This window comes from Pseudoliparis swirei, chromosome 2, assembly GCF_029220125.1.
Source record: "Pseudoliparis swirei isolate HS2019 ecotype Mariana Trench chromosome 2, NWPU_hadal_v1, whole genome shotgun sequence".
Classification (NCBI taxonomy): domain Eukaryota; kingdom Metazoa; phylum Chordata; class Actinopteri; order Perciformes; family Liparidae; genus Pseudoliparis; species Pseudoliparis swirei.
This window is the reverse complement of record NC_079389.1, coordinates 6,752,278-6,774,696: the sequence shown is the minus strand read 5'-3', so window position 1 is coordinate 6,774,696 and position 22,419 is coordinate 6,752,278. Positions and strand designations below refer to the sequence as shown.

The 22,419-nt window shown below is 43.4% G+C and overlaps 1 protein-coding gene across 1 annotated transcript in view; it reads left to right on the top strand.

The window, feature by feature from the left end:
* Nucleotides 1–353: 353 nt before the first annotated feature.
* Nucleotides 354–22,419, top strand: part of LOC130205031 (NALCN channel auxiliary factor 1) — an 85,791-nt gene continuing 63,725 nt past the window's right edge. The window contains exon 1 of the mRNA XM_056432128.1: nt 354–1,630. Coding sequence (XP_056288103.1) covers nt 899–1,630 — 732 coding nt within the window. The 5' untranslated portion in view covers nt 354–898. The remainder of the gene's footprint in view (nt 1,631–22,419) is intronic.

Here is a 22,419-nt window from a genome sequence, read left to right as displayed (position 1 = left end):
CATCCAAATGACTATATTGAAACAGTCAGAGTGATGTCTTACCTGCATTGTTGGTCTCGGGAAAGGACTCGCGTCTATCCTGCACCAAAAGCAAGATGTCGCCAAAAGTGTGTGTGTGTGTGTGTGTGCCCTGCCAAGACCATTTTTGGGGAATATCACTCATGAAGAGCAGAGAGGATATACCTAAAACCCCGTACCCACCTTTCTGTTTGTCTGTTCTCTCCCTCCCTCCCTCCCCGTGTATGTGTGAGTGTGTGTGTGTGTGTGTGTGTGTGTGCTGCTGTGTGTTTATGTGTGTGCATATAGGTAATAAGCTGCTCCGCCACTGCGCAACGATGGAGCTATCGCAACGATGGAGATGACGCAAACCGACCCAGCTCTCCGAAAAAGTGTTTCAAGACGAACAACTTAACCGCGGTCCAAGATGACAACGGCCAGCGGGAGAAAGGATTCTAGGCTTTCCACCCAGGTACCGGACAGTGCGCGTGCACCGAAAGGGCTCGTTGATCTCCTTTAAGCGAATCCTCAAACCGAACGGCGGCGGACGCGCAGCATCAGTACCGCGAGGCTCGCAACAGCTGGTCTCCCTGCGCCCCCCGACGACAGAACAAACCCGGGGAGAAGGGGGGGGCATGCGGTCAAAGAGGACGCCGTTTCCCCCCGAAGAGCCATGGAGAGCCAGGATGCGGCAGCGCGAAGCTTAATCTGTGCGGGCGCGCTAATTGGATCGGAATAGCACCGATTGCTGCGGGCGCGATAAGAGGAGCGCCCTGGACCGGCGGAGGCACGGCACCCCACCGTTTACAGAGGAGAACACACCGGAGTCCGTCAAGTCAATGAGTATTGTGGCAGAGCAGCCCCCGCGGTGGAGTCGGCCAGGGCAGCACTTTCCTAAAATATGACCAGGGGTGCTTGGATGCGTCGGCAGCATGATGAGCGCTTAAAATACTGGTTTGCACCCCGAGAGAACGAGAAGCCATTTACCGAGTCGGAGCGGGCCCAGAGATGGCGACTGTCGCTGGCCTCTCTGCTGTTCATCACCGTCCTGCTCTCTGATCACTTGTGGTTCTGCGCCGAGGCGAAACTGACGCGAACCCGAGACAAGCGGTGGGACAAGGGGTTTGCTTTCACGGACACGGACGAGGACCCAAACTCCCTCCACCGACAGCATATCCCTCCATCACCTGACCCCAGCCGTCTCGCCAGAAAGCAAGACGTTATTTTTCTAGAGAATTCTACCAAGCCTCTGTGGCGAATGGACACCTGTCTTCCAGACAGCCTGTCCAAAGACTGCTTTTCTTTCTCGAACGCGAAGACCGTGTGCCTGGCCCTCTCCGGTGGAGGGGAGAAGGGGACACCGTTGGCGTACGTGAATCTGAGCGATTTGTACCTTTCTTTTTGTAATTCCTACTCACTTTTGGATTTGTTTTACGGGTTTACGAGTCCGGACAATTTAAATTGCACCCTGGATATGGCCATGGGGGTGGATCTGCTGGGATGCACCCAGTGTATTCGGGCTTATCAGCTTATTGACCAGCTGGCGGAGGACAACTACCGGGAGTTTGAACTGCTGGTTCAGAAATACGAGATCGACGCGTACTCGGTCAGGACGTGCATGGAGGAATGCAAGGTAGGACTAAGGAGGTTGGGTCTCGCGTGCGCGCGCGCGCGCACACACACACATGCAAACACGAACCTACATGCGCACACACATGCACGTACACGTGCATTTAAGGGGGTGGGTATCACAGTCGTCATGGCAACCATTGGGCATATTTGTCAGTATAGGCCTCCTGGTATTTATTATTTTGCAGAGACCAGGCTACCACTAGTCATCATTTGGCCTGCCAGGGTCTGCACACACACTCACACACACACACACTCACACACACACACACACACACACACACCCACACACACAGACACAGTTGCGCCACATGACAATGGCATGGTGGACTAGAGGATGGCATCAGACTCCCTACAGTCCACCATCATGTTCTCTCCCTCTGTTTCTTCGTTGTTCCTCTCTCTCAACCTAATCTTTTAACATGCTCTACTTTGTGAACTGTGAACTGTGGAGGTGCCGTTTGACATTTGCACCGAAGCTCTGAGATGAGGGGAGCGAGGGCTGTTGAGTGGCGCTCATTTCAATAACGTAATAGCACCGAGTGATTTCTGCACCTAATCCAAGCTTTGTGTTGATCCCAGTGTGTGTTGTTTCAACAACACGGTAGCCGTGTCCCTCAGACTGTTGAGTACCTGCTGTGCATGTAAGCAACATAGCATACCGATGGCTACAGCATCCACACACAAGAGAGACACACACTGTTTCTCGTGTTAGTTTCGGCATCAAGGCCCATTCATGGGTTGAACGAATGTAACGCGCCTGTAAAGAGTTACATGGTGGGCATACACTGGTTGAATTTCACTTCAGTCTGGTTCATTGCTGTGCACCGTTGCAGAGGCGAGTTCCTCCCAGCAGCTGTGCATCCTCCTGTGCTCACGGCCCCATTGTGCAGGGCCCTCGTTCAGGAAGACATGTTTGTTTCGTTAGCCGTGTACTTCAATTATGAATAATTTTTAAATTAATCTGGCACAAAGACCATGACCGATCTCATTTCCTGAACAAAGCGGACTGCTACACTGCGTCTTACCCACCTATACCAAACCTGATTAGCTGAATCTCGTGGGTTCAGGAGTTTCTGTTTGGCTGAACACACGTGATGGATAGGAAATATGTGTGTGTGGGGGGATGTCAGTCTGGCTTGTACGGCCTCTGGTTCAGAACAGTACATCTGTATCTTCTGTATCCACAGTAAGCTTTATTTATACTTGGCAGTTGAAATTGTCACCTGTGCTGTAACATGTTCTTGTGTTTGATGCACCGTGGCATAACCAATTTTCTTGTCTTGAATATTAAGATTATTATGACAGTTGTTATACAATCTGTGCAACGTCAGGTGAGCTGCAGCATCACCACAACGACGTCTAACACCGGTCAGGGAGTGGACCTTGGAAAGCAGGACGTATTCTTGCAAAACTTCCCTAAGGATGATACAGCTAGACAAACCCATGATATATGGTTCAGTTTGTTTTCAATACATGAGTGTAACTATGATTTGAGAGATGTTTGTAAGTTTACTGTACAAAAGGCTAAAAAAGGGATTAAAAGAAGATGTATTTATATTGTAGTAGTACAATTATGGAACAAGTTTAAAATGTATATAAGAATGGTCAACTCATTTTTGTTTTTCAAAAGGATTATTTATAAAACAATTTTTGAGGGTTATAAGTGTGATTGAAACATATATATGGAAGATGTATGTGGATATATATATATATATATATATATATAAATAATGTTTTATTTTCTTGGTTATTTTTCTATATTTTATATTATTTTTCTGATTTATATGATTATTTAGGATAGGAATATATAAGCATTTTTTTGCTTCTACCTATACCCTTTCAGTCTTTCTATTTTGTATATTATATAGAATAATATTGTATTGTATTGCAATGATTGACTAAATAAAATACAAAACAATATACAAGATGGATGTTGTCCAAGGGCAGATGGTCAGGAGGCTGGGCTGGGAGTGCTAATAATCCATGTGTGTGTGTGTGTGTGTGTGTGTGTGAGAGAGGAAGGCCAGGTAGTGGGAGGATAGACTGAGGTTTTATTATGAGCCGTAGTTTATAGAGCCTGTTTGTCAGAGTGCGTGCATGCATGTAATGTATGTGTTGTATTTATGTGAATAGGTTTCATAAAACATCTTGGAGCTGCTTCCTTCTCATGCCACCTAATCACTATGGGACATTAGCATTCCTATTCTTTGTAATGTAATCAGACTCAGGCCGCGCTACAGCAGCCTTTTAGCCCCTTTAGCCCAATCTGAATTGCTAATCTGCTCCAGTGTCCGTGTGACCTTTTGTCAAAGCACAGCACCCCGGGCCCGCATCACAAACCACCGCTCCTCGAGGAAGCACTCTATCTGCTTGACAAATAAGAAGACATTTGACAGCTTAAAACAATACTTTTTGCTGCTCGCTCTTATCTCTGGTGTTTCTCTCGTCCCAGACCACTTCCACTTCCTTATCCACATTTTTAAACGACTGCTCAATGCTCCATTTCAAATGGTATACACAAACTATGTTTCGGTATCGTGAGTGCAGATGTAAGTTGTTAGTGTTTTATAAGTTACATGGCATGGGGGAACAGATGAGCAGTGAGATTGGAAGAAAGGCGAAAGGGGGACACGTGGGGTACGGTTCTGAGGCGAATGTCACGGAAATAATAACTTCGTAAACTCTTTCAAAGGCGGCAATATCAACATGTATTTACAGGATACATCAAAATATAATGGGACATAACCAGTCTAGTAATCTTCATGGACAGATCATTCAAACTATAGCTTTCACCAAGATCAGCGTCAGAAATACAGGAGGGCAAAGGGCAAAACTGACCCTAAGAAAAATAATTGTGCCCCGGATATGACTAGGAGAGGGGCAAAAAATGCCCCCATAATTTAGATAATTTAATATCATTTTGTTTTTGTTCTTTGTTGTGTGTGTCCTATCTGTATTGCCTATAGGTACACCTAAAAATAATGAATATATTTTTGAATTCTACAAAAACTAAGAAATAATGTATAATTGTTAATAGTTGTTTAAAAAAATGTAATAACAATTAAATAATACAATTGAATATAATCGCCTGATTTATGTTTTCTGTTTTTTTGTTGTTAAAAAAATCTAAGAAAACAATTTTAATGTGTAGACTACCGCCTAATAGTCTTATTATTGCCATTTGATGGCATTTGCTCATATACTGTAAGCCTAAATAAGTACAGTATATGTATTATTTTTGAACAAAGGTTAAATGTTATTTCCCAACTTTAAAAAAAAGTGCCCCCAATTTCTTTTTAAATGCCCCAGCCAGTGGGGGCAAAAACTGCCCTCTAAAAAATATGCAAATGTCCTCCCCTGACCACTGTGTGTCACTGAGCCGGCCTTGTTTACTGTCATATAATGACGTGTTAGCTGTGTAGCTGAAGAATCATAACTTATTCATCGGTGCCACAGATCTCCATCGTCGCTCCCAAAACTATCAAAAACAAATCAGTTGAACCACGTTGTTTCATTTGGTGACACAGCTCTTCATTTTCATGAAAATAGACACCGTATAGTGGATCCACATACCCCGTCGCGCTGTCGTAAATACTCATTCGTCCTCCAATATGTATTCGCTCGTGTACTGAAGATAGTCTCAACCAAAAGAAATAAACTATAGATGTGCGACCTGTTTTTTTAACTCCAGAAGGAACACATGGGCTTGCTGCTGAGTGCCAGGTGCTGCCTTTGACTGAGGTGGGTTCTTGTTTGTTCTGACTTGTGGCTTTCAGACTCCACTTCCTGAAAGTGTGTGCACAGATCTGGCCACCTTTTGATAAAACATCATCCCCTCGTCATGGCAACTTCTTCTTTTAACTGACACTCAAACTCAACGAGATCATTTGGTCGGCTTGTATCCCCAAATATATTTTGACGTGGGAAAAGCTGAGGTGTCCTCGAGGTGTACGATGTATTCGTTTTCAGGGTCCTGGCTCCCTGTCACACGATCATGTCTTACTGGGAATAAAACAGCCATCGTTTCTGTTCATAACAACATGTCAAAATGTCCTCTGTGAAAAGATGATGTGATGTTATGTACCTCCTTATTGCTTCCTGTTATTTCCAATGAAACTTAACTCCATTAAATTATATTTGTACAGTCCAATATCACACATTTGCCTCAGAAGGCTTCATAACCCATACAACATCCTCTGTCCTTGGACCGTCACATCGGAGAATGGAAAACTCCCCCAAAATACCCTTTAACAGAAAAAAAGAAGAAGAGACCTCAGCCAGAGCCGATGAGGTCCCTCTCACAGGATGGGCAGAAGTGCAATATATGTCATGCCTTCTTTCTTTACTCTTTATTATTGTGTTATTTACAGCTTTTGATCCCTCTATGTACCTGTTTCTGTCACACAGATGCGTGTGTTCATACACACACATTCGTACAAAGAGCCCCATGTGCAGTGTGCCGTGTTTCTTGCAGATCCAGACCTGTCTGTCCCTTCCGGTGTAATTTAATTTGCACTCTGCTTCTCTGGTGGCTACGTCTCCAGGGCTCTGTCTTGCCATGTTGATCTCCTTCATCCATCTAACTGTTAGTGTCTCTCTCTTACTTTCACATCCTCTCCCTCTTTGTCTTCCTCCCATCTGTGTCAGACCTCTGAGGAGCAGACATCACATGTACAGATGTGCCCAGTATCCGTCTCTACATCACCTCCACCCCTCTCCCCCCTCCCCATCACAGGCGTACTTCCATCGAGCTCAGGGACCTCTGTTTCCTTCTCCCTCTCCCTTCCTAGAAACATGTGGGTGTTGAGCTCTCCTTCCCTGCTGGAGTGATAGATACTGATCTAGGTTAAGGTCCTTTGCTTCCCTTGAATCACAGGCCTGTCCACACGAATCCCAACGTGTGCTCCCTCACAGCAGCCTCTGCTTATTCAATCACCGCGTCTCCTCCATCACTCTCTATTTCTTCGAGGCGATTCAGTTAAGCCCCTCTTTAGATTCAGCTGTTTATGTTTTAACTCGACAGTGAGGATAGGAGGATTGTGTTTCCCATTAGACAAAACAGAATCCCCAAAAGTCCCTCCTGGAGAATTACAGCACGTCAAAGCAAGAAATTAGGAGAACAAGAGGTGAGATAGCTTTTTATTTACACCCAGGAGGGAAACATTTAAACCCAGCACCACAGGGATACAGTACAGCTGGTGTAGAGGGATGCTAGCCGCTCCGTGAGGCCGCACTAAGGCACAGAGGCATTCGTATGTCAGCGCGGCAATACATGTTATACATACATAATAATGTTGATGTTTAGGTATTTGTTTACCAGTTGTCTTAATTTAGTGTGTTAGCTCAAATTCATAAATTAGACCTCAACACAAAGTGCAGCTAATGCAGGTAGTTATAAACCAAATAATTGATTGATTGACCCTGATGATGGTCGAAGGGATCGTCAAAGTGAATATAATCATCAGAGGAACTTGAATATGTATCAAATTGCATAGAGATTTATCAAGTAATTGAAATTAAAAGAAGTGAGATTCAATCAGTGTTTTTACCCCGAAGATGGAGATTGTGTAGTTGTAAAAGAATTGCAGGTGTTTACATTTTTCTGAATCCTTTATACGGACCATGTATCCCGTTGGCTTTAAAGTTCAGGTTGGGGGAAACGATGGAAAGGTCCACAACAGCGAGCAAAGAATTGTGTGGGGACATGGATTTTGTCCTATACAAAAAAAAGAAGGACCCTGATATTTTAGCTAGAAGTAACATGCTATATGTTATAGGTATACAGGAAAACAATCCTAAGTTTGGGACAAGTAGACAGATATAAGAAAAGATACTGACTCAAGGGGGTGTTTGCATATGGTCCCGAGGGACAAGTCACAACCAAAGTTTGGGAAAGAAACAAGTGTCCCCAACAATATTTTGTTAATTTGAATTCCCTGTTAGAAAAATTATTTTGCACAATATATTTGCAAACTCATTCAGATTATTATCTATACTATGTTCATTGCTCAGAAGAAAAATACATGTACACGTTTTCAATGCGCCCTCGAGCCTTCTAGACAAGATGCTGTCATTTAATTGTAATTAAATAGTCAGAAACACCGGGAATCGTAACTTGCAGAGAGAGAGAGCTGGCAGTAAATACTCCAGGAAATAATAAAGCCTCATATAAGTATTTGGTTTGGTCTTAGCATTGATATGGTTGACCCTGTTGTAGTTTGTAGTTAGGACAATGCCACCAAAAAAGATATCCTAAGTGTTTTCACCACCCAGAGGGTAAGCTATCAAGAAGCCCAGGTTGTTGTTAGTTAACGTTAGCTAGTAACGTTAGCAGGCTAACTTCCCTCACAGTGCAAACCTGCATCATTTTGAAATGTAATCAGGAAACTCAGACACTCGGTGCAGATGTAGTGCAGGCCGAGGAAGCAGCAGCCGGACCATCAGGCCTTCAGGTGAGGTCTTACTCATGGCATGTCGTTAATAATTACCATGCAATGGAACTGAAGGAAGTTTGTGGAATCTGAACTCATGTCAGCACTTTTGGATTGTGAATTATGTGATTGTGGCAACTCCATTGCCGTTACCCGTGGGTTTCCCCCAAAAGCTCCAAGGATCAGCCACCAACACCATGCTTGGATTCATGAACATACTTTATTTCAGCAACACACAGCAGACCGCCTGCGCCTCCGCTCACTCTCCTCCAGCTCTGCTGCCCTTTTATACGAGCAGCATCGGCTGCTGACTGATTACCAACCAGCCAGCAGCCGAGGCCAGATTGGAGACAGCTGCCACAGTGATGTTGAATAAAAAAACTAAATAAATACATATTCTACACATATACGGTCTACATATATCCATTAGGGCATTATTTTCAAATGCATTCAGGATGTAGTGCAGGTTGAGGAGCAGCAGCTGGACCGTCAGGGCTGCAGGTGAGGTCTCCATCGACTCTGTGTTGAGGTGTAACATCATGGTGTCCATCTGTTTTAAGGGAATTATTATCATTGTAAAACATGTATGTGCTGACTAGGCGACGTTCTCTTTGCTTTTTTAGGGAACAGTCAGTTTGAGTGACGGTGACGTCATGACGTGAGGAGTGAGCCATACCAGCCTGATCCAAAATTCACCAGAGTAACTTCAGCACAATAAGTTACGGTTTCAGGCAAAGTGGTACAGTCAGTAACTGTGACTGCATTTTAGCCCTACATTAAAAAAGGTACTTTGTTTTTAGTGTGTCAAAGCATCAAAAAGATCACTCCGGAAATAAATGACCCAGCCTTCTGCTTAAATGTTTTTAGTAATTGGAAAAATGCCATTCAAGCTTTAATCGCCATCGAGCGAGTAAAGCACAGCATCGTGCTACAACACACACATTGGAGAAAACAACAGTTCACACCCACTTAGTTCAATGGTTAAAACACAGCAGGAGGCAAGGCACTGTCTAATTAAAATGATAATTTATTTATAATGTTCCCATTTCTTTTGTCACGACACAACTGCTGGTGAAAGTTGTTTATATATAATCAGCGTATAGAATATTCTGTGCCTGTACATTAGCTTTTTAGCTGCATTTTTCTTATTCATTCATTTAAATTATATAGTGCAGAATACTGTTTTGTATTTAAACTAAGGTTTTTTTCCTGTTATGTTTAAATAACTTCCAAGTTACACAAACGTTCATACATTTTCATAAAGTTCCCAAACCTACGCTCTTGTACTGACTCATCATATGTTTCTGTTAACTTTCTTACAAATGAATCTTCTGCTACACATTTGTTCAACCGGACATCTTTTTTTAATGTAAATTAATAGAAAGCATGCTTTGACACATCCCATAATGTCGAGATAGTCCTGCTTCCAGCGCAGACAGCATGTCCTCACTGCAGGTTCTGCACTTTTCTCTCGCTCCCTTAAATTCAATTAGGGCTCTGTTGCTTCTCTACGCAGCTTAAATAGATCCGGGGAAACTCCCCTTCATCTGAGCTGCCAGTGTTTGTCTCTCCCCAGGCAGGAGATAAGGGAATGCGTCTGTTGGAAGAAAAAAACCACAGCAGCACTCCCATGGAAACGCCTCCTCGTCCTCCTCTCTTCCCCCGTTGACGCAGCACAATGTTCATCTCCCCTCTGATGCTGCTTTGGGCCTCAGCTCCAATCAGCACATCCCGTCTCCTTCTCCCCATATACATGCCTCCTTATATTTCCCTCTTTGCTGCAGTCGTCTACTCTGGTAAAAAGAGTCCTGCCCCTCATTCAGTTAATGTGTGGAGGTGCGCAAGGACAAGCTGCATGTTTCCAGCCTGTCGCTGTCGGCCGTGCATCAGCTCTACTCCACGAGATACACGCCGCAATGAGTCCTTTTCAGGCATCAAATTCAATCCGATCTGTGGCATAAACAAATTATGACTTTTACAAATGCACACTTGCTATCTGTCTCTTCTCTCCTCTGTCTCACTGGTGTGCTTAGTTGAATGACTTGATGAGTGGGTGATGTGTTATTCGGGATTTTCTGTGACAAAGTGAAGCGAGAGAAGGCTCAAGAGAGAGCGGAAATGGCTGCTTTTGATAACTGACTCTGTACTAAATGTATTAAACTCTCAGATATCATTCATTTGTTTAAGCTTTTGATGATATTAAGTGTTTTCAGCTCCCATCTGTATGAAACAAATCAGCATTGTTGCGATGAATGGAGATAAAACGATAGTAAAAGATGTTGAAATTTTTTCCCGCGATGAGGCTGATATCTGACACTTCAGTTGTATCCAGTGTTAGTTGGTAGTGAGCAAAACAAGAAGTCAAATGGATTAACAACATCTAACAATAATGAGTGGAGCCGGGTGCCACCGTGAAAGCCCTTCACATTTCTGGTCTCATGTCCTCTTTTGTGTTGAGATGCAAATGTTAATTCACTTATTGCGCCTTTCAGTGAAATGAAATGCATTGCATTTGTAAAGCAGAGAGTGCAAGTAGGAGCCGTTTAGACAATATTATTACAGTGATGTCAGCGTGCAGTTTGATGGTGTCGTTCATAATGGATGAGAAACGGAATAGAACAGCATTTTATTGACGATTTCTCCTCGAGGCACCTGAAGCAGGAACACATTGGAGGCAAACGGGGTCTTTACATGGAACTTCCCAGTCAAATAATTCACTGATTATGTGTGTGTTTACAGGTCTCGGGAAAAACGAGTGCATATCAGCCTTTTGTGGGTCCAGAGGGAGATGCCAAATCTGATAAACGGGAGGAAGTCTAAAGAAAAATAAAGAAATGTGGGGATTTGTGAGGGTTTTAAACCTTTCAACTGCCTCATTCCAAACATATAATCATCCTGCAAGTGCTTTATTTCAATTCTGTGTGCCATCTTCATTTACTCTTATCCATTTACATATATACTGATATGTACACTTCTGAACAAAATATATATTTTTTAAAGGTAAATATGATTAAAGTAGCCCTAGTGGTTGCAGAGATACAGCCTTTTTAGTTTGGGTATGCCACTTTCGGAGCAGAGGCCTATATAAAAAGCTTGGGGCTTAAAAGGTTAAAGCTAGTGGCGTGACATCAGCAGCGACTAGAACGACACCTACATCTCCATCCAAACTGGTTTAATACCTGGTGGCATCAACACAGTCACGGCATTATGTGATATTATCAAAACATTTGAATCTCGTGATTCTTGGATGTGGACATCAATTCCTTTGTGTGTGTTACTCATCACATTTTTCAAACTAATGTATTTTAATTGAAGTATCTTTCGTACCATTACCACGACACTGTGCAACAAAACCAGATCTAGGTTTAGGGAAACTGTCACGTCACGATATAATAATAATAATAATGCATTTCATTTTTATCGCACTCTTCCTTCAAAGAATCTCAGAGTGCCACACATATAGTAAAAACAAATAAAACCGATTAAAACATAGTTAAAGCAACCCATAAAAAGAAAAAAAATCAGAATGTAATAGCTGACAATAAATTAACTCAAGGTAAAAGAAATGCCTTCCTGAATAAAAAGGTTTTTAGGCCAGTTTTAAAAGAGTTCAGTGTCTGAGTTTCCCTCAGGTGGTCAGGGAGACTGTTCCACAAGCGTGGCGCTGCCGAGCAAAAGGCCCGGTCGCCCATGGTGCGGAGCTTGGTATCACATAACACTCCGACACACGTAGTCTCAAACACTAATCTCATAGTCGAAAGTCCTGTTTGTTTGACGCACACACCGTAGATAGTCTCTCTCAATATCTAATACTACGTCACTGGCGCTGGCCGTTGCTAAGTCACGTGGATGTGTCCATGTCCACGAAGTTCGTAGTTAATATTTTTTTTAACCGGATCTCTATAAATATGTGTGTGTGACGTCCGGTACTGTTGATGCTGCAACAGTACCGGACCAGGCCACCAGGCGAGAAGGGGTTGATTTTAAACAAGCCTATTTTATCAAATCACAAACCACTTCCTGTTTACGATTAGAAGGTTATTTTGTTCTGGTGGGCTTGAAATCTGAGGCAGCACTTACTCTCAGGCTGTTAGCGGCGGGACAGCGATGACGCGCGGAGCAACTCGACAGCTGATTGGCCCGAGTTGTGAAATGATCGCCTCAAAGTTGAAATATTTCAACTAGCGGCGACAATTGTCGCCGCTGAAAACGCGTCGCCCGAAACGCGCCGCCAGGAAAAATGTAGCGTCTATCGCAGCCAAGCGCGTCGGTACGTTGACTTTTGATGGGATACGGTCGCGCGAAAAAATCTCTTTTGGTGTGTCACCTTTAGTCATAATGTGCTGTTGTGGAATGTATCTGATCCCTGATCAGTGTAACTACTGAATGATCTGTGATGGGGAGAGAGCATTGATCTGTTATCTGCGAGGACGTGTGAGCGAGAGCCTGGAATGACCACAGCAAAATGTTTGTGTTTATGAATAGTTGAAACGGGATCAATAAGACGATCAGAATGGCCGGTTCAGTGATTGGCCTTAAAAACAATCAATTCTTTTGAAGGCCTTCCACTCCACCGTGTTTCGTAATGGACTCAGAACTTCATTCAGGCAGCGACTCCGGATGCCTCGGTGATCCACTGAAACACCCAGGAGCTCTTTTGTTTTTTAATGAACACCTTTAGGTTGCTTTTTATTTAGATTTAGTTGTTGCATCTCTAAATCTTTTTAAAATGTATATACATGTATGTATATATATACTTTATTTATAATGCACACTATGATATACAGTGATTCATTTATGGGGTATCTTCTGGTTTTGTTTGCTCCTTGTAGTGTGTTTATTGTCTGTTTTGTCTATTGTTGTCAGTATGAATTTTTGCCGGCAAATGAGTTTCCACACTGGGGATTAATTAAATGTTCTAATCTAATCTAATCTAGCTGGCTAAAGTGCTAATGTTATGACGACACTACTACAACCTAAAAACAGCCTAAATACAGTCTAAAAACAGCCTAAAACAGCCATACACAAGTTCTTCTTCTTCTTCTTCTTCTTCTTGTGTTTTTAGCACAACAGTTTCAGGAATATTGTGCTGAAAACTTGGATTTGCAATCTGGCGGAAACTCATAGATGTGTCAACACGTCAGTGACACTTTAAGACGTTGCATCTGGATTTCACCACCTGAAGGACTCATGAAATGGGAAAAAAAAACCATCAAGAAACTGATAAGCAGCAAAAACGCTGTGTTACGAGAAAGCTCACATTACTGAGTCACCCTCATCATCAGCCTCTCACAGCATGGCCGTTTTCTCATGGTCCACAATCACACACAATCACACACACATACACAGACACACAGACACACACCCACACACACACATGTACTGCACATGCAGTTCCAGGCATGAGCAGACACAACACATGTAGCATAACCAACAACACCACACACATGGGAGAGAGGCAGGGGGGGGGACTGACAAATGAATGGGTCCATGGGGAATCCCCCCATGATGTGTGCAGCATGACGGGCTCGTGTCACATCTCCTGACATACTGTATTTTTTCTGGGTGTTGTACAAACAATTTATTTTAAGCACCTGGTCCTACCTAATCCTTTGAATCAGGCTTGTGTTTTCAATGGATGAGTGTGAGTGAATCTGTTGAGTGAGGGCGGCGCGTGTTTGCGTGCTTGAGTGCGCGGCGTAGGGGGGACGCTGTAGTCGTTTCCATCAGCTTTTTGGCATTAATGAATGAAGATTGAAAGTCGTCTCAGAGGAATAGTTTTGAGGATGTTTGCTTCTTGCCGAGAGTTAGATGAGAATTACATGAAGCAATAATGAAGCAAACTCTTTTTTAGCACTGAGGCAATATTACACTTAATGCCTCCATTAAAACAAATGCAAATGAGTTTGTGTTGTCCTCCTCAAAGCCCTCATTATCAAGCCAAAGAGGCTGATTATTATTCACATCATTATTCCAGCAGCACCTGGCAACCGCCTCACCTGAGGTTCCTTTCCTTGTGCGGGGTGCAGGCTCAAAGTATGTGGAACCTATACAGTGTCAGGTGGGCCCATTTTATGAGTGGGCTGAAGCTCAGCAAGTCGTGTTCTCACCCCCACACCTCCTCCAGTCTGACAGTAATTTGATTGTGGATGTGGCGCGGAGGTGCAGAGAGAGGGAGAGAGAGAGAGAGAAGGAGAGGGAGGGAGAGAGGGAGAGGGGAAGAGGGAGGGAGAGAGAGGGAGAGAATTGATGGGAACACAACATGGTGGAAGGGAAAAAAGCAAGACATAAGAGGAATGGAGGAGAGTTTGACTTGATGATGAGGGTCTTATCTCTTCGCAGTGGTTTGGAAGTGGAAGGATGGATGGCGGAGGGGTTAGTGGTTTTCCACCTGCCGAAGTCTAAAACCGTTTTGTCTATTTGTCCTCAGCCCCTCCGTCTGCCGTTCGTCATCTGCCGCTGTGTCACTCATCCGTCATTCTATTACTCCGTTTTTCCCACCGTTGTAAGCTTCATCCTTCTTTTTTAATTATTTTTTATTCCATCCTTTGAACCCGCTTGGAACGGCCATTCATGGTGCTTTAGTCCTGTCCTGCTTTGTCTCTTTGGTATAGCAGCCCTTGACTGATTCCCTGTAAATTATTCATCCTTCATTGACTTTTTAAAAGCACAGAGAAGGAAGTGGAGCACTTCTTCCCTCGCTCCCACACCCCTGTGACACTGTTGTACCTTTTTTTTGTAAACATATAAAAATGTCAACCCCTTCATTTCCTCTTATCAGTATATTTCCACAAACATCACAGGCACTCAACAGTAAATGAAAAAAGGACTCAACAGCCCACCTCAAAGTTGATGCCTTGTACTGTGCAGATATTGGAACGTCATGTCAATTTAAGTCGCGCGAGATTTCACCCAGAAACCATTTGTTCAGAAGTGTGTCATTCGGTTCGATGTATCATGCACATATGTCGAAATTCATGTGCCACATCACAAATTCTCCCCAGTGTTGCAGTACCATGTGACCAGACTCCCACAACTGAGACAGCAGCCATTGAGTACTGAGATAGAAGGGATGAGCTTTACATAAAATTAGGCTTTTTATAGGGTCCAGACTGCCACTGTTTGCAATGTTTGCATTGCTCTCACCTGGAGGGCGTGCATGTGTTTTGCTGTAGATATCATATCCCCGGTGTAATCCTCATTGCATTCCTCTCTCCGTTTTCATCAAGGTGGCTACATGTCACGCTACCCCTTCATAGCACTCTTTTAGCACTCTTACGGTGGCTTCCACTGTTACAGGGCAGTGCACTTTAGAGAGCATACGATTCGGTTAGGGACGGAAATCCCTGTGGAGACCTCCGAGGTGTCTGAAAAGCCCCAACTAACCTCAACATGAAAGGGGTCAATTCAATTGAAAAGATTGAAGAACTTAATTGTGCAACTTTTAAAAAGTCTTAGGCCTACGTTGAACTGAAATTTAAAACAGAAAGGTCAGGGGAGGTCATTTTTCAAAATGAGGACAACATTGACCCTTAACTGGCTTTGTGACTATGGACGGGTATCGTTTTTTTTCTTTCCGATACCGATGCTAAACCGGTACTTTTAAAATGCAGGGCTCTCAAGTCTCACGCATTGAGCGTGAGACTCACGCATTTCGGTCTTAACTCACGCACTCCCGCCACACATTGTATTTCTCACGCTGAAAAAAGCTCTCGGCTATTTAATGCTTGAATGCAGGGGTGCTCAATACGCCGATCGATAGGTCGATCGCGGTCGCTGCAGAGCTCCGACGCCGGTCTGCACGCATCGGGACGGAGCAAAAAAATAGTCACTAGCACCCCCCCCAGTCACTAGCGCTAGCTACGAGCTAGCTTAAAAATGGTTATAATGGCTAATTTATTATTTGTTGGCCTACTTTTATGAATGCAAGACTTGCAATCAACGTTACGGTACTAATCTGAGTTAAAGCTGCTCTTTAGCTGCTCTCGGTCTCCACGTGTCGCTCCTTACCAGAGATGGGAACCAGACTCACTCTTTATCCGAGAAGCATAAATCTCTCCTTTGTGTCACTTGCTGAAGATTATTTTCTCGATAGAAAGTTATACTGAATTGAAAGAGTTTCCAAACTATATGTTTTAACTTTTAAGAGAAAAACGACTGTTAGGATGAGGACTTAGAAGATTGTTTGATGATTGTACATCTGGCTTAGAGTACAACTTCTGTTAAACTGCAGATCACAGCTTCCCATAGCGTATTCATGGGAATCGACGAAGTATTGGTCACATTTTAAAATGTGATTGTCCTCACTTCATATTTTCATCTCAGTGTCCTCATGCCCGTGGTGTCAGTCTGTTGTCGTCGACATTGCAGCACTTAAACATAATGTGCCATCGCTCCCACGGTCTCACAGCAGTACCGTGTCTTTGAATAGGAAAGGATGGAAAGGAGATGTGACCTCATCAGACAGATCTTCCACATTTTAAACGTTCAGGGTTTAATTATCTTTTTTGTGTGTAAGTAGTGTTGGTGGGATATAAGGAAAGGCATATACATGACTGTGCTTGTGTGACTGTGTGAGTGAGAAGGTGAAAAGGGTGAGTGAGAGAGAGAGAGAGAGAGAGAGAGAGTAAGGGCGTCTTTCACAAACTGACTTATTGATTTCCCATTTGAAAGCGGAGGTGACGCTTTGGATGGGATTGATTGAGAGGTGGAGTCGTCAGGAGAAAGGAAGGCATGAGGTGGAAAGACGAGACAAAAAGAGAGGGGGTGGGCCTCGAGATTGACAACTAAATAATACTGATGATGCTTGGAGAGGAAGTGCCCACATGTAGAAGGAGAGTGAACACTCAGGGGCAGGTCTGGTGATGGGGAATATATTGCTTGATCTTACAAGCCCCCCCCCCCCCCGCCCCCATCCAAGATTAATGTTTCCAGTCAAGGCACACAGATGGTGGTAGCGCAACTCTGGCCTCGGAAATGATGGTGATTGATTGATAGGGGACGATGAGGGTCAGATCCCGAACAGAGGGCCTGGGTACAACATCAGCATCCCCAGCAGCTGATGCTCTTAGATGTAAAAGACATGGAAATAAATCAGCAGCATTGTTGACGTTTTGCAGGGTGGTGCTCTTACATTATAGAACAGTATTACTGTATCAGTGCAATTATAAATACAATGTTGGCGGTTCAATTGGATGGTTTGATTGATTACTATTGAAAAACATCCGTGGCCATGCAAGACAGTAGAGCAGTAGGATTTCTGCTCCTATGTTGAAACCGTATGCTTTACTTTTAAGAGAAAATAAGTTTATATTGAGTAACATTCTCTATCACAGGTTTGGCTGCGAGGTCATGGTGTGTAAACATCCCCAAACCAGACGAGGCCAGAGCTGCTAACGCTTCTCTAAACTCTGATTCACTGGCACTGTGACTCCCACACAGCGGATGTTCCAGTCCCAAACAGGTGTTTGTGTAATGTAAAGAACTGTAACACACAACAATAGTGTGGTTGCTTTGGTGATGATAACACATGGTTACTACTGTAGCAGGGCTCTCAAGTTTTGAAGACAGGCAAGAGTGACATTTCCATCACCCCCCCCCCCCCCCTCTGCAGAACGAAATTTTCGGATATCAGTCAGTTGCGCGCAATTCCAGGATGCTTTATTTTCATTGGTTGCTGGATTAAATCTTACCCAGATACAACAGATACAGGGTTTTTTCTGATTGGCTATTGTGTAGCCCATTTCTTTTTTTTGATTGGCTGATAAGTGGCTCCTCACGGCAGAACTCCAGGGGAGCGCTTGATTCCTCCACGGTGAGGGCAGCGCGGCTCATGTTTGCGCGCTGCGGCACATTAAAACATTAAATAGCCGAGAGTTTTTTTCAGCGTGAGAAATACGATGTGTGGCGGGAGTGCGTGACTTAAGACCGAAATGCGTGAGTGTCACGCTCAATGCGTGACACTTGAGAGCCCTGCTGTAGGCAGTGAGCCAGTTACCTGGGGAGTACTGCTCCTTTGCAGCAGCAGGTACAAACACACGCTCTTTGACCCATTCCGTACAATTTTGTGGTTTTTTTGTGTTTTGAAAAGGTCACTCCCAAAACCCCAGAGCTCGTGCTGCTGAGTAACTGTCGTGAACAGACAGCGGCCTGACAGTTAGCGCTGCTGCTGTGAGCAGAGGGGATCAGAGCTGGTGCTGGCTCAATGTATTCTGTGACCACACAGAGAAGACTTCCCTCAGCGTAATGACATAATTACAGCTTCTACATCTCTTCCCCAAACCACTTTGGTGACTGTGGCTCGATTTTTTCTTTTTTTTACCAGACCAAAACTGATGTGTTAAAAAAAATGTTGCTTCTCCAGTAATTCTTTGCAGATTCTAGAAGTTCAGAGCATTAATACAGTAGCCAACAACTATGTACAATGTAAAGATATAGTCTACCTGAGCAGAGAATGAACTCTGCCTGTTTGATCCGAGCTTCTACTTGCCTCGTCAACATAGTCGGCACGTGGATTTCGTGGATTCTGGTGGAGGTGAGCGTGCCATGCCGGTTAGCTCGAGGCTCTGGCACGCGCATTGTTTGATGCAGCGGCTTGGAGCTCAAGACAGATTTCCTAGCAGGACAATAAAGCATATCTTATCTTATCTTATCATGCACATTTTCAAAATGAATACAAGAATGATACCATTAAAAAAAACTATATGGGCTAAATATTTGGTAGGAGCAAGTTTGGTTATTAGCAAGTATGAAAATGTCATTATTGATAGCGGTAACATTATTAATATCAATAGGAATATTATGATTTTATAATCATAATTACGGGACACCACCCTGTATTCAGGAAGCAATAACCAAACTGTTGAAAATTTAACAATATCAATAGTCAAGGTACTATTCCACATTCATTGTGAACAGTGAAGGGCTCATTCTGAGCACGGCCTCTAACTACCAGCTGTTATCTTATTAAAATATAACAGAGTTTATTCATCTTTAACTATACTTATCAAATAAAAATAATATTAGAAATCAACAAACATCTATTATACAATTACAAGCATCCTACCTCAAAGCAATCTGCAGCGTGGTGAGGGGAGTCTGTGTGAGTGTATGTGTAGAAGAGGGGATGGAGACAAAAAGAGAGAGAGCTCAGGACCTTCAGGCTAAGCGGCGTGCTGATTCTCGTCTGACGGCGGGAAAAACAAAACAAATGTCAACTTGAATTCCTTCTTTCTGCAGGTTAAAGTGTGGCAGCACTGGGCAAAGCATCCGTTTGACACTGGGACCCATGGGGTTCTCGCGGGCCTTGTCTAATGAAGCATTCGTATTGTTTTTCCATCGAGGCCTTTGTCTTTGTTCCACCTGCATGGTGAAGTCCCAACAGTAATATAAGCTAACTGCCGAAGACATTGTCAACGCTTCTGGTTTCTTAGAAAATTCCTACAACTGAATTCACATTAAAATACATTTGGTGAAGTGCATCCAGGAAGTGCAAGCCTAGATTGGCCTTCCACTCTAAATGAAGCATGTGGAACAGCCAATGCCCGATCTGCCCGATGACATCAGTCATACCATTGCTGAAAACCGTCAGAACCTTCACATTGTTGTCTGCCATCTCTTTTGCCTGCCTGGGTTTATCTATCTCTCTTTCTTTATTTGCATGTGTCTCTCACTCTTCAAGCTGCACTAACTGCCCAGTGCAACAGTAGGAAATTTCAACCCCAACTATGTTAGTTTGTCGACATGTGTGTGAGTGTAATCTGGGCATTGCGTGGTGTGTATTGTGTGTCTCTTTCTGTGTGTATGTGTTCTTTGGGCTCAGTGTAATCACAGTTCGAATCTGTCTGCCAGGAGTCTGTCTGTGTGTGGGTGACATTGAAGTTCTCATTAGCACCAGCACCGATGTCACTGTGAAGACACCAATGACACATCCACTGCAGCAAAATCTACCCACCATGCCTGCGTGTGTGTACGTCTATATATGTGTGTGTGTGTGTGTGGGTGTGTGGGTGTGGATGCATGTAAAAGAGAAAGTAAAAGCGCTTTAAGCTAACATTACATGTGATTTATTGCACCCACTCTTCTCATTCTCTTTTCTTGGCTGCTGTTTTCATCAAATCTGATGACAACAGTACACAAGTGCTTTGTTTATTAGCATATGCACGATTAAAAAGTTGGAGAATAATACTGTCATGTGATTGAGTGGAGGAGATGAATGATTTCTTGCCGCACCACCTTGTTATGAAATAACTTAATTGTAGGCCTACTCTTGATAGACACAATTTGATGTAGCTTAAGACAAGATGAATGAGAAAGAAGAGGTGGTAAGAAGGAATATTTGGGAAGAAGGAAGAGATATGTCGCCATGGTAACAGGAAACGGGCTGGATTTGAGTAAAAGATGTGGTGTAGACCGGTTTACTGAGTGGATGCCACAACAACACAAGGTCTCCCTATCGTAGGCCTAACCTCAGATACTGGATGTGCAGCCTCGTTCACTTATTTTCCTTCGTCACCCAGATATCTGTCTCTTTACTCATTCCTTGAGTAAGCATGGCTGTGAGCGCTCTGCACCAAGTTAGTCGGACTTGTTTGCAGTAGGCATCTAAAGTAAAAGAACCAGAGCGAGAGAGAAGTGAGTCAAGCGAGGATGTGGGCGGTTCTGTCCGATTTCACGCACCCCGGCTAGCCTCTAACTGCTAGCCTCTAACTGCTAGCCTCTAACTGCTAGCCTGTTAGAGGCTAGCCGGGGCAAGAAAGCAAGGATGCTAAGTGTTAGTGTCTAACACTTAGCATCCTTGCTTTCTCTTGAATGCTAACGCACAAGCAAGCTGCCCGTCATTTGTCATGGGGGAGAGGCTTACGCTAGCATGCTAACGCTAGCATGCTAACAATAATTTTTGCTATGCACAAACGTTGTGCCTATTGTTGGTGATTTAAGGCCATCTAGCATGCTCTGCTGTGTAAGAGCGTTGTAGTGGGAACTATTTCACCAGCTGTGAATCAGTTCCAGCTGTCTGTGTTTGGACGGAGGGTTAGCGTTGTAGCGAGCAGCCAGGTTTCTCTATTGATAGCCTCAGATTTTAAACAGATGTTTGGATTTTTTTCTCCTAATTCCGTATTCATTTTTTCCCATGCATAAGGCAAATCTAGTAAATAAAGAGGGGTCAGGGGCTGAGACAAACCCTGAAGCTCGGGTAGTGAACATTTGCACCTGCAGTGGGATATTGTCTGCTTGGCTACAGCAGTAAAAAAGAATTCTGTAGGAACTGGAGTTTATGATTTGCAATTTGCAGCATCTTCGCTGCAATGGCAACTCTGCTGTAAAATACCAAGTTGACAAACATCTGCTTTATCGTCAGTAGCTGGGCTTGACTTGTGTGTGTGAGTAAGAGAGTTTCGACAGAGATTAACCCTTGTGTTGCCTTCGGGTCAATTCGACCCGATTCAATGTTTCACCCTCCTGTTACCTTTATATTTACTAACATATTTTTACCCTTGAGGTCATATGACCCCAGCTATTAAATTGACTCGAGAACAAAACACGAAAACAACATTGAATGGGTCAAATTGGAAGGCGGCGAGGAGGTTAAATATTGAATCGGGTCAAAATGACCCGAAGGCAACACAAGGGTTAAAGAAGGGGTGCAGAAAGTTAAAGTGATGTCAGAAATTGGAGATAAAGTGCTGCGCTGCAGTTCAACTTTACTAACATATAAAGATGCCTACTAATACTTTGAGCTGCAGACTCGACTTCCCCCTCTATGAAATAAAAACAGCCTGATCCAGTCATCAAATAGAGAGAATTATTATCTACAGCAAGCTTAATAATGATATTCAATGAGTGTATTCTCCTGCTTTCAAGGTAAATAGCAGGTTCACTTAGTCATGCAGAGTATGTTTACTATGCTCACCTGCTGAGTGCTGCTCTTGTTACAGCAGCAGATTGCTACTTCAGCAATGTACAGTTCTACTTAAGCATGCTCATTTGTACTGCTAACAGTGTTTGTTCCCATACTTCCCATTTCATTTCATTTACCACTTTTATAACACAAGGGAAAACAGTAGCTAAAATAAACAGGACCTCTACACTACAATATGTTCAGGAACATCTTATTGGGGTGGAACAATACAACAACAATAGGTTTTGATCCTAGACCAAGGCCATGATCACCAATAATGATACTTTTGTCCCTAAAAAGTTGCTAATGTGCTATCATGTAAGAGAGAGAGAAATATGTAATAATTTAATAGGTTAATGCATTATTGATAGGCTCTTTCTCAATATACTTTTATTACCACCGAATAACATGAGGTGTCTTATGACTATTACTATTATTCTTATTAATTACTTTGTCACA